This window comes from Pseudorca crassidens, chromosome 15 (genome assembly GCF_039906515.1).
Source record: "Pseudorca crassidens isolate mPseCra1 chromosome 15, mPseCra1.hap1, whole genome shotgun sequence".
Taxonomy (NCBI): domain Eukaryota; kingdom Metazoa; phylum Chordata; class Mammalia; order Artiodactyla; family Delphinidae; genus Pseudorca; species Pseudorca crassidens.
The window spans coordinates 67949566-67963502 of record NC_090310.1 but is presented as its reverse complement, the minus strand read 5'-3'; the positions used below and the strand labels follow the sequence as shown (position 1 = coordinate 67963502).

Sequence of the window (13937 nt, the reverse complement as noted above, 5' to 3'; positions counted from 1 at the left end):
TGTTACTATAAATTTCTCCCTTTATAGTCATTATTTGCCATATGTATTTAGGTGCTCCTCTGTTGGGTGAATATATATTTTAAATTGTTATATCCTTTTGTTGGATTGATCCCTTTATCATTATGTAATGTCCTTCCTTGTCTCTTGTTACAGTCTTTGTTTTGAAGTCTATTTTATCTAATCATTGCTACCCCAGCTTTCTTTTAGTTTCCATTTGAATGGAATTCATTTTACCATCCCCTCACTTTCAGTCTGTGTGTGTCTTTAGATCTAAAGTGAGTCTTTGTAGGCAGCATATACATGGGTCTTGTTTTTTTATCCATTCAGCCACTCTGTCTTTCATGGAGCATTTAGTCCATTTACATTTAAAGTAATTATTGATAGGTATGTACTTATTACCATTTTGTTTGTTTTACGGTTGTTTTTGTAGTTCCTTTTTTCTTCTTTTGTTGTCTTCCCTTGTGATTTGATGACTATCTTTAGTGTTGTGTTTGAATTCCTTTCTCTTTTTTTGGTGTATGTATTATAGATTTTTGGTTTGTGGTTACCATGAGACTCATATATAACTATGTAAATATGATTATTTTAAGTTGATGATCTCTTGAGTTCAACACATTCTAACAACCAAGCATTTTTATTCCTCCTATCCATATTTAATGTTTTTGACATCATATTTTACATCTTTATGTTTTCTTTATCCCTTATTTATTGTGGATATAGATGATTTTATTACTTTTGACTTTTAACCTTCCTGCTAGCTTTATAAGTGATTGATCTACTATCTTTACTATATGTTTGCCTTTACCAATAAGATTTTTCCTTTTATAATTTTCATATATCTAGTTGTAGTCTTTTCTGCCTAGAGAAGTCCCTTTAACATTTCTTGTAAAGCTAGTGCTGAACTATTTTAGCTTTTGCTTAACTGTGAAACTTTTTAAAAATATTTATTTATTTTCTTTATTTTTTTGGCTGCATCAAGTCTTAGTTGCAGCACGCAGGATCTTTGTTGAGGCATGCGGGATCTTTCATTTTGGCATGCAGTCTCTTCGCTGCAGCGCTCAGGCTTCTAAATGTGGCGTGCGGGCTTCGCTCTAGTTGTGGCGTGTGGTTTTCTCTCTCTAGTTGTGGCGTGCAGGCTCCAGGGCACATGGGCTCTGTAGTTGTAGCTCACGGGCTCCACAGAGTGTGGTCTCTGTAGTTTGCAGCACATGCGCTCTCTCACTGAGGTGCGTGAGCTCAACAGTTGTGGTGCGTGGGCTTAGTTGCCCTGTGGCGTGTGGGATCTTAGTTCCCCAACCAGGGATCAAACCCACGTCCCTTGCATTGGAAGGCATATTCTTTACCACTGGACCACCAGGGAAGTCCCTGTGAAACTCCTGATCTCTCTTTCAAATCTAAATAATCGTCTTGCTGGGTAGAGTATTCTTGGTTGTAGGTTTTTTCCTTTCATCACTTTAAATTTATCATGCTATTCCCTTTTGACCTGCAAAGTTTCTGACGAAAAGTCAGTTGATAGTCTAATGGGAGTTCCCTTCTATGTAACTGGTTGCTTTTCTCTTGCTGCTTTTAAGATTCTCTCTTTATCTTTTTTTGCCAGTTTAATTATAATGTGTCTTGGTGTGGACTTTTGGGCTCATCTAGTTGGGACTTTCTGTGCTTCCTGGACCTAGATGTCTGTTACCTCTCCTAGGTTAAAAAAATTTTCAGCTATTATCTCTTCAAATAGCAACCCCCCCTTCTCCTTCTGGGTCCCCTGTAACGGAAATGTTAATATGCTTGATGTTGACCCAGAAGTCTCTTAAACTACCTTCATTGTTTCAAATTATGTTTTTCTTTGTTCTGTTCAGCTTGGGTAATTTCACTGTGTCTTCCAGTTCACTGCTCTGTATCATCTAATCTACTGTTGCTTCCTTCTAGTGTATTTTTAAATTTCAGTTATTGTATTCTTCAGCCCTATTTAGTTCTTTATATTTTCGCCCTCTTCATTAATCTTCTCACATGTTCATTCATTCTTCTCCTGAGTTTGCTGAGTGTTGTTATGATCATTACTTTGAACTCTTTAGGGCGTAGACTGATTATCTCCACTTCACTTAGTTCTTCTGGAGTTTTGTCTTGCTCCTTCGTCTGAAACATATTCCTATGTCTTCTCATTTTGCCTGTGTTTATTTCTGTATATTAGATAGGTTGGTTATGTTTCCTTATCTTAAAGAAGCGGCCTTATGTAGATGTCCTATGGGGCCCAGCATCACACTCCCCTCTGGTCACGAGAGCTGTATGCTCTAGGGGTGTCCCCTATGTGGGTGGCATGGGCCCTTTTGTTGTAACAGGGCCTACTACTATGGGTGTGCTAGTAAGGGGGTGCTGGGCCCTGGTCTGGTTGGCTGCCAGGCCTTGCCTTGTGCAGTGGTGGGCTGGGTTGGGTCCTGGGGCAGCTGACTGCTTGGTCTGGGGGGTCCTGGGACTGGTGCTGGTCTGCTGGCAGGTGGGTAAAACCCTGGCACTAATGGGTCAGAGAGAAGACTGCAAAGTGATGCTTGCCACCACCAGTGTCCTCATGGTAGAACAAGCTGCCCCAGATGGCTGCCTCCAGTGTCTGTGTCCCCAAGGAGAATCCCAATTGCCTCCTGCCTTTCCAGGAGGCTCTCTAAAGTTAGCATGAGGGTCTGATCCAGGATCCTTTCAAATTACTGCCTCTGCACGGGGACCTGGAATATGTCAGATTTTGTGAGTGCCATTTAAGAGCAAACTCTCTATTTCCCACAGCTCTCCAGCTCTCCTGTATGCAAGCCTGCTGGCCTTCAAAGTCAATGTTCTAGGGCTTATCTTCTCAGTGCAGGACCCCTAGGCTGGGTAGCCTGATGTGGGGCTCAGATATCTCACTCCTTGGGAAGAACCTCTGCAATTGTGATTATGCTCTCAACTGTGTGTCACCTACCTGGGTGTGTGGGTCCTGGATTTACTGTATCTTCACCTCTCCTACCCACCTTGTTGTAGTTCTTTATGTCGTTAGTTGTGGAAAATCTTTTCTGCTAGCCTCCAAGTTGTTCTCATAGATAGTTGCTCTCTAAACAGTTATAATTTTGGCATGCCTGTGGGAGGAGGTGAGTTCAGGGTCTTCCTACTCTGCCATCTTGGCCACACCCCCACCCATTTTTTAAGGACATTTTTGCTAAATACAGAATTCTACATTTTTTCCCCCCTTTCAACACTTTAAAGGTGTCATGCCATTCCTTTCTGGTTTGCATAGTTTATGATGAGAAGTCTGCTGCTACTCTGATCTTTGTTCCTTGGTATATGTTTCTTCTTATTCATTATCAGTGGTTTAGCAATTTCACTATGATGTGTCTTAGGATGTTAAGTTTTTTTCATGTTTGTTCTTCTTGAGGACTACTGAGTTTCTTGGACCTATGCCCCTTTAACATTTTTATCATATTTGGGGAATGGCCATTATTTCTTCAGATATGTTTTCTGTCTCTTTCTCTCTTTCCTCTCCTTCTGGTATGTATTTCTGACAGTTGGTATTGTTTCACAGGCTACTCTTTTCATTCCCTTTCCAGTATTTTCTCTTTGTGCTTCATTTTGAATAATATCTATTTCTGTGCCTTTAACTTCACTGATCTTTTCTTCTGCAGGGTCTAATTTCTTCTGCTGTTAATCCCATTCAGTTTATTTTAATTTCAGATAGTCTATGTATCATCTCCAAAAATTTGATTTGGATTTTTAAAAAATACATTCTATGTCTTTCCTCATTATGTTCATGTTTTCCTTTATATCTCCTTGAGCATTTATAATGTTAATAATATCTGTTTAAAATCTTTGTCAGCTAATTCTATCATCTGTGTCGTTTTGGATCTGTTGAATTATTTTTCTCCTGGTTCTGATCATATTTTTCTGCTACACTGGTGATTTTTTTTTGTGCCAAATATAATAAACTTTACATTGTTGAGTGTTGGGTTTTGTTGTATTTCTTTAAACAGTGCTGGACTTCGTTCTGCCAAGCAGTTACTTGCAGATCAGTTTGAGGATTAATACTGAGCTTGTTTTATGGCAGGCTAAAAGCAACCTTTACTCTAGGACTACTTTAGCCCCACCACAAAGGCATGACCTTTTCAGGATTCTATCCAACACTGTGTATTACAATGTCTCTTCTCTGGCTAGCAGAAACTTCAACTATTCCCAGATCTCTGTGAGCCCTGGGAATTACTGCTTTCTGTTTTTTCTTTCTCTGGTGGCATGGAGTTTCGTCCCACATATGTCCTGATCAGAACTTACCTAAGGGTCAAGGGAGCCCTCTGTGGATCTTCTGAGCTCTGCCTCTATGAAGCTACCTTCTCTCTGTTATTTCTCCATGTAAATTTTAGCTGCCTCAGCTTTCCTGAACTCTGACCCCTGTCTCCCAGTTCAGTGATACAGTGGGCGTCTGGTTCCCCATCTCTGTGAAGACTGGAAAAATCCTAAATGAGTAAGATGGGCAATTCCCCTCTTCCTGTGTGTTTTCCTTCTCTCAGGGAGTCACAGCCCTGAGATGTCCCAATGCTTCCTGATGTCCAATGTCTGAAAACGTTTGTCTCGTATATTTTGTCTGCTTTTCTAGTTGTTTATGGCGGAAGGCAGTTCCCACAGCACTTAATCCTTCATGGGTGGAACTGAAAATCTCTATCCTAGTTGTTTTCACCATTGGTTTATACTTTAAAATATCATTTAACTAATAGATGGTGACTTCATTAAAAGTTGTTAGAGACAATTTAAGAAAATTGTGTTGGGAGTTAGTTCATGAATATTTTTGAGTTTCACAATTCTACCAGGAAGTTAGGCTCTGTCAAGATTTTATGAAAAGTTGAACTAGGAAAAGATCTTCAAGGTTAACTCGAATTGATCAAGACACAACCCATTACTTAACCTTTAAATTCACTTTTTAAAGTGTTCAAGATTTTGACAAGGGTGCCAAGACCACTCAAGGGGAAAAAATAATCTCTTCAACAAATGGTACTGGGTGAGATAACTGAATATCCATAAGCAAGAATGAAGTTGAACTCTTACCTCACACTGTACACAAAAACTAACTAAAAAACGCACCAATGACCTAAATATAAGAGCTAAAAGTGTAAAATCCTAGAAGAAAACATAGGAGTAAACTTTCATGACCTTGGATCTGCAGTGTTTACTTAGATATAACACCAAAAGCACAAACAGCACAAGAAAAAATAGATCATAGACTTCATCAAAATTTAAAACTTATATACATCAAAGGACACTATCAAGAGAGTGAAAAGACACCTGCAAGATAGGAGAAAATATCTGCAAACCATGTATCTGGTAACAGTCTAGTATCCAAAATATATAAAGAACTCTTACAACTCAACAACAGAGACAACCCAATTCAAAAATGGGCAAAGGACCTGAATAGACATTTCTCCAAAGATATACAAAGAACATTAAGCACATGAAAAGAAGCACAATGTCATTAGGAAAATGCAAATCAAGCCCACAATGAGAGAGCACTTCATACCCACTAGGATAGCTATTGTTATGGGTTGAATTGTGTCCCCTCCCCTGCAAAATATGTTGAAGTACTAACCCCTGGTATCTGAGACTTTGACCTTATTGGGAAATAAGGACTTTATAGATGTAATCAAGTTAAGATGAGGTGATTAAGGTGGGCCTCAATCTAATATGACTGGTTTACTTATAAAAGGGGGAAATTCGGACAAAGGCACAGAGGGAAGATGGCCATGTGAAGATGGAGTCAGAGATTAGAGTCATGCTACCACAAGCCAAGGAATGCCTGGGGCTACCAGAAACTGGAGGAGGCAAGGAAGGATCCTCCCCTAGTGACCTGGAGGGAGCATGGCCCTGTGAACACCTTGATTTTGGATTTCTAGCCTCCAGAACTGTGAGACAATGAATTTGCTGTTTTAAGCTACCCAGTTTGTGGTACTTTCTTATGGAGCCCTAGGACACCAACACAGCTATAATTTTAGAAATGGAAAATAACAAGTGTTGGCAAATGTGATGGTTAATTTTATGTGGCTGGGCCACGGTGCCCCTATATTTGGTTGAACATTATTTTGGATGTTTCTGTGGTGTTTTTAGGATGAGATTAACATTTAAATGGATGGACTTTTGAGAAAATCAGATTACCTTCCACAATGTGAGTAACCCATCAAAGGTCTTAATAAAACAAAGACTGACATCTCCCCTTGAGCAAGAAAGAATTATGCCGGCAGACTGTCTTTGGACTAAAACTGCACCTATTTCTTGGGTCTCCAGGTGCTGGCCTACCCTGCAGATTTTGGACTTACTAAGCCTCCACAACTGTGTGAGCAAATTCCTTAAAATAAATCTCTATCTATCTACCTACCTATATCAATATCCTATTGATTCTATTTCTCTGGAAAATCCTAACACAGCAAGGATGTGGAGAAATTGGAACCCTCATCCATTGCTGATGGAAATGTAAATGGTGCAGCCATTGTGGAAAATCATTTGGTGGTTCCTCAATTAGTTAAACACAGAGTTATCATATGACCCAGGATTTCCACTCCAAGGTATATATCTAAAAGAATTGAAAACAGGTGTTCAAACAAAAATTTGTACAAGAATATTCATAGCAACACTATTGACAATAGAGGATAAAAACAACTCAAATGTCCATCAACTGACTGATAAATATTGATGGTATCCATACAATGGAATATTGTTCAACCATTAAAAAAATAAAATTCTGATAAATGCTATAACATGAATGAATGTTGAAAACACTATGGTGAGTGGACAAAGTCAGATGCAAAGATCACATGTTGTAAAATTCCATTTATATTAAATATCCAGAATAGGCAATTTCATAAAGACAAAAAGCAAATTAGTGGTTGCCAGGGTGTTGGGAGTAGGAGTGACTGCTTAATGACTATGGGGTTGCCTTTTGAGGGGATGAAGATATTCTAAAACTAGGTTGTGATGGTTGCACAACATCGTGAATGTATTAAATACCAATGAATCATACACTTTTAAAATGGCTAAAATGGTTAATTTATATTGCGCATTTTACTACAATTTTAAAAAGTGTTCAAATATACAGAGAAGGATAATTCTTGAACTTACTAATTAAGAAACAAATTGAAGATGTGGAAACGGAACTTTTTAAGTTAACAAAAATAAAACAACAAATCAAGAATTAAAGGTTGGGCTTCCCTGGTGGTGCAGTGGTTAGGAATCCGCCTGCCAATGCAGGGGACATGGGTTCGAGCCCTGGTCCGGGAAGATCCCACATGCCACAGAGCAACTAAGCCTGTGTGCCACAACTACTAAGCCTGTGCTCTAGAGCCCGCGAGCCACAACTACTGAGCCCGTGTGCCACAACTACTGAAGCCTGCACGCCTAGAGCCCGTGCACCACAAAAAGAGAAGCCATCGCAATGAGAAGCCTGAGCACCACAACAAAGAGTAGCACCCGCTCACCGCAACTAGAGAAAGCCCGTGCGCATCAATGAAGACCCAACGCAGCCAAAAATAAAATAAATAAAAATTAAAAAAAAAAAGAATTAAAGGTCATAAAATATGTGTAACCATTGCGATAAACAAGTAGTCTTGTGGAACTACAATCACAAAGCAAGTTTTGTCTCCTACCATCTCCTGAAATCCAACTTGTGGGACTAGCGTATCCCTTAGTTCTAGAAGAAAATCAGGCCTTGACAACTTCTCTAGTCAATCTTACATCATCATCATAATATCATCCTGTAGTCACACTTAAGATGCAAAACAGTCTCAGTTCAGAAGTTTAAACGTCCAATTCCATTATAATAAAAATGGCTTATCATTTGAAGTTGAGGCCTTCTCTGGGCCTGCTGCAGACCATAAGCCAGCATCAGGGAAGTGAGGCCTTCTTTGTGTATTAAGGCTTCTGACCCTCCTGGGGTAGGGCTGTGGGAGTGAGGAAATGAAGGCAAAGCAAGAAAACAGCCTTAGTTGAGGCTTTGTGCTGACTGGGCACTGACTTGGCAAGAGTTTAACTGTCTTTCTCATGTGGGCTCCTCCAACGCTCCTCAGGGTGGCTCATCCGTCCTCTCCTCTCTCCCTGTCATGCCATCTTCATGCCCCAGGGAGCCCTCAAGGGTGACGACTTCCCCATGACTCTGCTTTTTGATCCTTCATCAGCACCGCGAGTTGGAAGTTCATCTCCTGGAGTAAACCCTCGGCTCTTGCTCAGGCTCTGAGATGACTGCGTGCCAGTTCTATTGCACGCAGCCCACATCTGGTGCTTGGGAGGCAGAGACACATCCCTGGCCCAACAAGCTCTGGGAGTGGAGGCTGCACCCACCTCTGCCACCTCTCCTTTGCTCCATCATCAAAGCACCCAGCCAGCCACTGGTATCTCATCCTTTAGATTTTTCCAGGCCAGGGTCTGTACAGTCTATCAGATTGTCACCCTACAGGGGATGCACATATTAAGCTCCAGTGAGGCCCTTTTCCCTAGCCTTGAGGTGAGCACAACTGGCACCCATTACTCTTGCTGAGGAGACTCCAAACACACAAATGGCTCTCTTCAAAGAAATCCCCACCAAAAATTCTCCTTCTTCAACTCTTTTTTTTTTTTTTTTTTTTGTGGTACGCGGGCCTCTCACTGCTGTGGCCTCTCCCGTTGCGGAGCACAGGCTCTGGACGCGCAGGCTCAGCGGCCATGGCTCACAGGCCTAGCCGCTCCGCGGCATGTGGGATCTTCCCGGACCGGGGCATGAACCCATGTCCCCTGCACCAGCAGGCGGACTCTCAACCACTGCGCCACCAGGGAAGCACTCCTTCTTCAACTCTTAACTCTTCTTTTATATCCTTGATGTGGGTGAGGGAGTTTAAGATGGCTACAGGTTTTCGACCACCTCCATTATAAATACAGCATATGGTATACTTATGTGGTATCTATTGCTGCCTTGCAAAAAACATCTATTTTAACCTCTTGTTGCATGTGCATTTAAATAACTACAATCATCTGAATATAGTAACAGCTACTATTGAGCCCCTACTTTGTCCCAGACATGGTACTAGGTCCTTTTTACAAACATCTCATTTAAAGGTATTAACAGGTATGCTTATAACTACCTTATCGATTTCACGAGTTCATACAGATAACTGGCATTTAAAAATCTACAGAGTGAGGTATTATTAATAAGATTCTCAATAGGAAGAAATATTCTGAAAGCCTAGTCACAGAACTTTAGATCTGGAAAGGACTTCATAGGTTAGTCAACCACACTCATTTCCTTTAAGAAGCAGCTGAGGTCCTGAAAGGCTGAGGGACTTGCCGAAGGTCATCACAGTGAGAGGAGATCAGAAGATGGGGGTTATCATTTGCTACAGCTGCCTCTTATTTTAAAAAGTATTAGGTAAATTCTAATGCATACTGCTAATTTTAAGATTTATCAAACCAGGGGTAGAAGTGAATTCTTAATGTAAAATAACTGTCTCAGAGTCTTAAAAAATTGAACAAACTGGGCTTCCAACACTAGGTAAAGCTGTGCGAATCCTAATATACTGTACAGGAGAATAAAGGATTCTTAATTGAATCTGTGCCTCAGAGTGGAAAAATGATTTTTAAATGGAAAATCCCACAGAGGTGGCGATGAGAAATGAGTTTAGCTAGATGAATGATCTTAAGAGAAAGCAAGAGAGCAAACCAGGTTGGAGGGTGGCTTTTTCTTAAAGATCTCAAATAAACCAAGCGCAGACTGTTTGTCCCCAGACAGTGAGCTACTGTGCTTACTCTCATCTTCCTAGTCTTGGCACTGTCTCGTGTTTTGATCCTCACAGGCTCCAAGATTTCATGTAAACTTTTTAAAAAATAAGCGTTTACAGCACGATGATGATATTATTACTCTATCTATCAAATACTATGGAGAACCCAGAAAATGCCATCCAGCATTCTCAGACTTCAGTCCTGCATTCTCCTGCAAGACAACAATCATATGCTTTAGGGCTGGCAGGTGTCCAGAAACAATTTAGTCCAATACACTTCAAAGATAAGAAAACTGAGGCCCAGAGAGGAAAGCACCTTGCCTAGGAAGGTCACACTGTTAATGGCTCTAATCACAGAGGTTAAGCATTTTGACAGATTCATGAACTCTTGGGTAGTTAGTTCCATCCTCAGCTCTGAGGACCTCAGAGTCACATTTTGTAGCCTGAAGTGCTAATTAAACCAGAGGAATTATGGACTTACTATTTATAGGCAGGAGTGAAGACATTAACTAGGCCATGAAACCTGGGGACACAGAAGGAGATCTTGTCTCCTGAGATTCACATATTACATTCAACCTTTATATTTTAAGACAGAACTTGGTTAATGCATAGCCTCAACTTTCCAAATCTGATCTTCATCTTGGGTTGCATTTAGCCTTGAAGGACCAGGGCTACAGCAGTTTTTTTGCGTCATGAGATAAACGGGATAAACTGGTAACTGTACTTCTTTTGGTAAATGCTGCCCTCACCCAGTAAGAAAGGTTAAAATCATCCTTCTAAACATATCAATTGCTTCAAAGGAAAGTATTTCAAACCATTTTTTGTTATTTTGAGTTTTAACCAGTAATAGTCAATATGCTCTCACCGAATTTAAAAGTGAAAAGAAACCTACAAAAAATGTTTTTAAAAGACATATCACTTGGGTTTGCAATTATCTCATGTTTATTTTACTGTTCAGAGTGGTTTTCACTGTACTGCCAAAATCAAATCTCTCTTACGAGGCCTAGTGGTACGAACAGAAGTGCTGAAATCAAAGAACCTGCAAGTTTTAATCTGTCGGAGACCGTGTGGTACTAGGCAAAGAGTCATTTAACCTCTCTCCATCAATCCCACTTCTGTACAATGAAGATAAAACTATGAAGGTATCTCTCCTGTGTATTGTGTGAATTGGCTAATTAAAGCTAATTAACCCCCTGGAAAGAACCAAAAAATACTATCTAAGTGCTGAGTATTTATGGGCTACTAAACAGTCACAAAAACTCCTAAGAGACAAGACTCTGCAGAGACAGCACAATCTCTATTGATGATTACTAATTACCCACTGATTACAAACAAAGCTTTGGGTGCTCCCTAACAGGGGAGGGAAAAGAAACATTACACAATGTCATTCAACAACACCATCTTTATTCAAAAATATATATCTATGAGACATTTCAGAATATACTGCTACCGCCAATGGCAGCCTATACTTCTAAATAAAGTCCTAAATTAATATACAAATTTAAGCTTTAAAAATACTCTTTAAGAAAAAAAAACAGAACAAAAAACAAGGGAAGATTGAAGACTTTCTGAGAATGAAGACCTGAAGGAAAGGTCCTAGAGGCCAATGGATGCCCTAAGTATAGGAGAACACAGAACAAAATCCACCCACCCCGCCCTGCCGGATCACCTCACACATACAAGGAGAAAGGTTCATTTAAATTAAACAAATGAAGTAGAGAATTAAGAGTTAAAAAACAAAACAGAACTAACTTCCTTACAGGAAGTCCACTAGTAACAGGTGTTAAGAGGCCAACACATTCATTTACATAACTGCTAAAGTTTCATTTCTTGCTCTTGCTGTAATAATTATGCACCAGTTTCTAGTCAAAGACTCAATCAGATAAAACACAGCAGTGGGCAAAATCCATTATGTTATAATATTTTCATCTAGCTGATGACAGCAGATATCTACTACACCTTTTTGGCTGGTTTGTGGCTGGTAAGACTTTGCTTCCTTGGTGAAAGAAAGCACAGAGTTTGTGCAAGATGGGTCTGTTCAGAAGCAAGCTCATCTGCGGGACTAAAGCAGCACACCAAGCGGGGAGGGGGCTTATATGCAGAAACAGCAAAGACTGGAATTTATTCTGCAATTTTAGTAAAAGTCATTTACTGCCCTATGGCCTCTGGGAGAAAAGCTTTATATATAGACTCATTAATTTAATAATGACAGGACAACAGGCAGTGTCAATATGCAAACAACACACAGACCGTATTCAATCTGAAAAATAGCTTAAATGCTACTAGGTTCTACACAGAGTTAAACTGCACACCTGCTATGACTTTTTATCATTTTCACCTCACGGCAGGCAGGAAAGCTTCTTGAAGGGAAGCCTGTTACACTTTTAAAAACAGACGTTATGTTCTAACACGCTGAACATGTAAAATTACATGTAATTGGCTTTTTGGTAATCCTGAAAAGAGCAACTCAAAATAATGGAGATTCTGAAGCCCCCTCCACTGAATTCCTTTTTATATAGCTTTTGGATTTCAGCCTCTGGGCTATAATTCCTGTTACACTATTTGGGCAAATTGTTTTCTGCCCTTTCCAATGTCAAAAATAAGCCTGCCAAATTAGCATGATTTACAGTCAGCAGGCCTAACCTTTACTAAAAGCAAGGTAATAATCCTCCCTAACTACATTATATAGTCATAATGTCAGCTGGCATGATAATGGAATTAAGACCCCCAATTAATATCCCTCACTTTCCCCCTTCCCGAGATGAGCTATTCAGTAACATCTGACACAAAGTACTCCTCCTCCTAGGGGCACAAGGACACGTGCAGTGGTGTGAAGTGAAGGACAGACAAGCATGCACAGAGTGTCATATTTGCAGGGGAGATTTTCAAGTTTAGTCACCATGCTGTGGACACGTGCCCACGCAGTGAATTAAATGTTAGTGTGTGCCCGACTCCCCAAAAGAAAGGGTCAAAGCAACACCCACGCAGAGCCCGGACTCCCAGAATGCCTTTAGCTTTGGAGGCCCACAGTGCCATTTCTAACAACCGCCTTCACAACCAACTGGGGCAAAGATCATGTTTCAAGGAACGTGCTCTCTGACAGTGGGTGGCATCCTTGATAAGTGCAGCCTGGGAAGGTTGTTGGATAGGAACCTAAAGCAAATAACTTATGTTTAATTCATGCTTGTGATCTGTTAGTCGTTCTCTGAACTATGACTTGATGTCCCAGATCAGCTTTATCGCTAGACCCTCTAGTCTGCTCACACACGCACCTAACCTTTGACTACGCATTGCTAGAAGTCACAGTAAGGGAGGATCCGAGATTTGGCAAACTCTGTACGGCAAAGTTGCTCAACAGCCGTGCCTCCAACCTCTGGGGTGGATGGCGGCCAGGAAAGCCAGCTACTCCAGAAGTGAGTCCCTCAGCAGAAGTTCAAGTGAACTTGAACAAGCCCAACTCAGAAAGGAGAAGCTGCTTTCATGACACAATGCTGTCGGGAGAGACAAGATTCTTCTACACATGATTTTCATAACTTCTTGGGTGTAAAGAGAGAGCTAAGAATGGAAAACCAACAGGGGCGTGGAAACATGAAGTGAGTCTGTATGCTTTCCAAATATAAATCTAAACTGGATTCCATTCGCCACTGTCCTCAATTGTGCTCAACAGGAGAGGCTGGAGAGGAGAATCAGACCCTGCGGTTCTTTCTTGAGGCTGGGGGGGCTGAGCAGAAAGAGGGATAGAACCAGGGGCTACTAGGTTATTTCCAACCATGACTTGCCCTCTTCTTTCTGCTGGTACAGATGGGAGTCTGGGGCATGACACCTGCCTTAGTCAGTTGAAAACAGGTCACCAGCAGAGGGCAGGGGGGCCAAGCCCCCTGTGACGTTGGGCAGCAACGAGAGGTCTGGCAAGCTCTGAATATGGGACTTGAGTTCCTTGCGGACCTGGGTTACCCGAGCAAGCTTCTGTTTATATTCCTAAGGAGACAAAGAGAACACAATGCAGTTAAGTCTGTGTGTGCTGATGGTCAGGTTTAAAGAGGAGATACAGATACTCTCACCTTCTTGCTCTGTGTGCTCCTCACCAGAGAGCCCCTCCCCCATTCAGCTAAACATTCATTCAAACTCTCAAAAGGCAAAACTTTAAATAAAAAAAGGAAAGCTCAAGAGCTCAATACTGGCAACAGTGAATGAAATGGTATTCAGCTAAGC

The 13937-nt window shown here is 40.9% G+C and overlaps 1 protein-coding gene across 14 annotated transcripts in view; it reads right to left on the bottom strand.

The window, feature by feature from the left end:
* Window positions 1–13937, bottom strand: part of RPRD1B (regulation of nuclear pre-mRNA domain containing 1B) — a 77355-nt gene that overhangs the window by 10103 nt on the left and 53315 nt on the right. For 12 of the 14 annotated variants that reach the window (XR_010935271.1, XR_010935268.1, XR_010935272.1 and 9 more), the window contains one exon: window positions 13553–13703. The exons of 1 other annotated variant lie outside the window; for it this stretch is intronic. Coding sequence is in view for 2 of the 13 variants with exons in the window: in XM_067708108.1 (XP_067564209.1) it covers window positions 13554–13703 (150 nt within the window). In the remaining 11 variants the exon portion in view is untranslated. Of the gene's footprint in view, window positions 1–11109; window positions 13704–13937 lie in introns of those variants that run through there. One more of the 14 variants, XM_067708107.1, reaches the window with a different exon arrangement.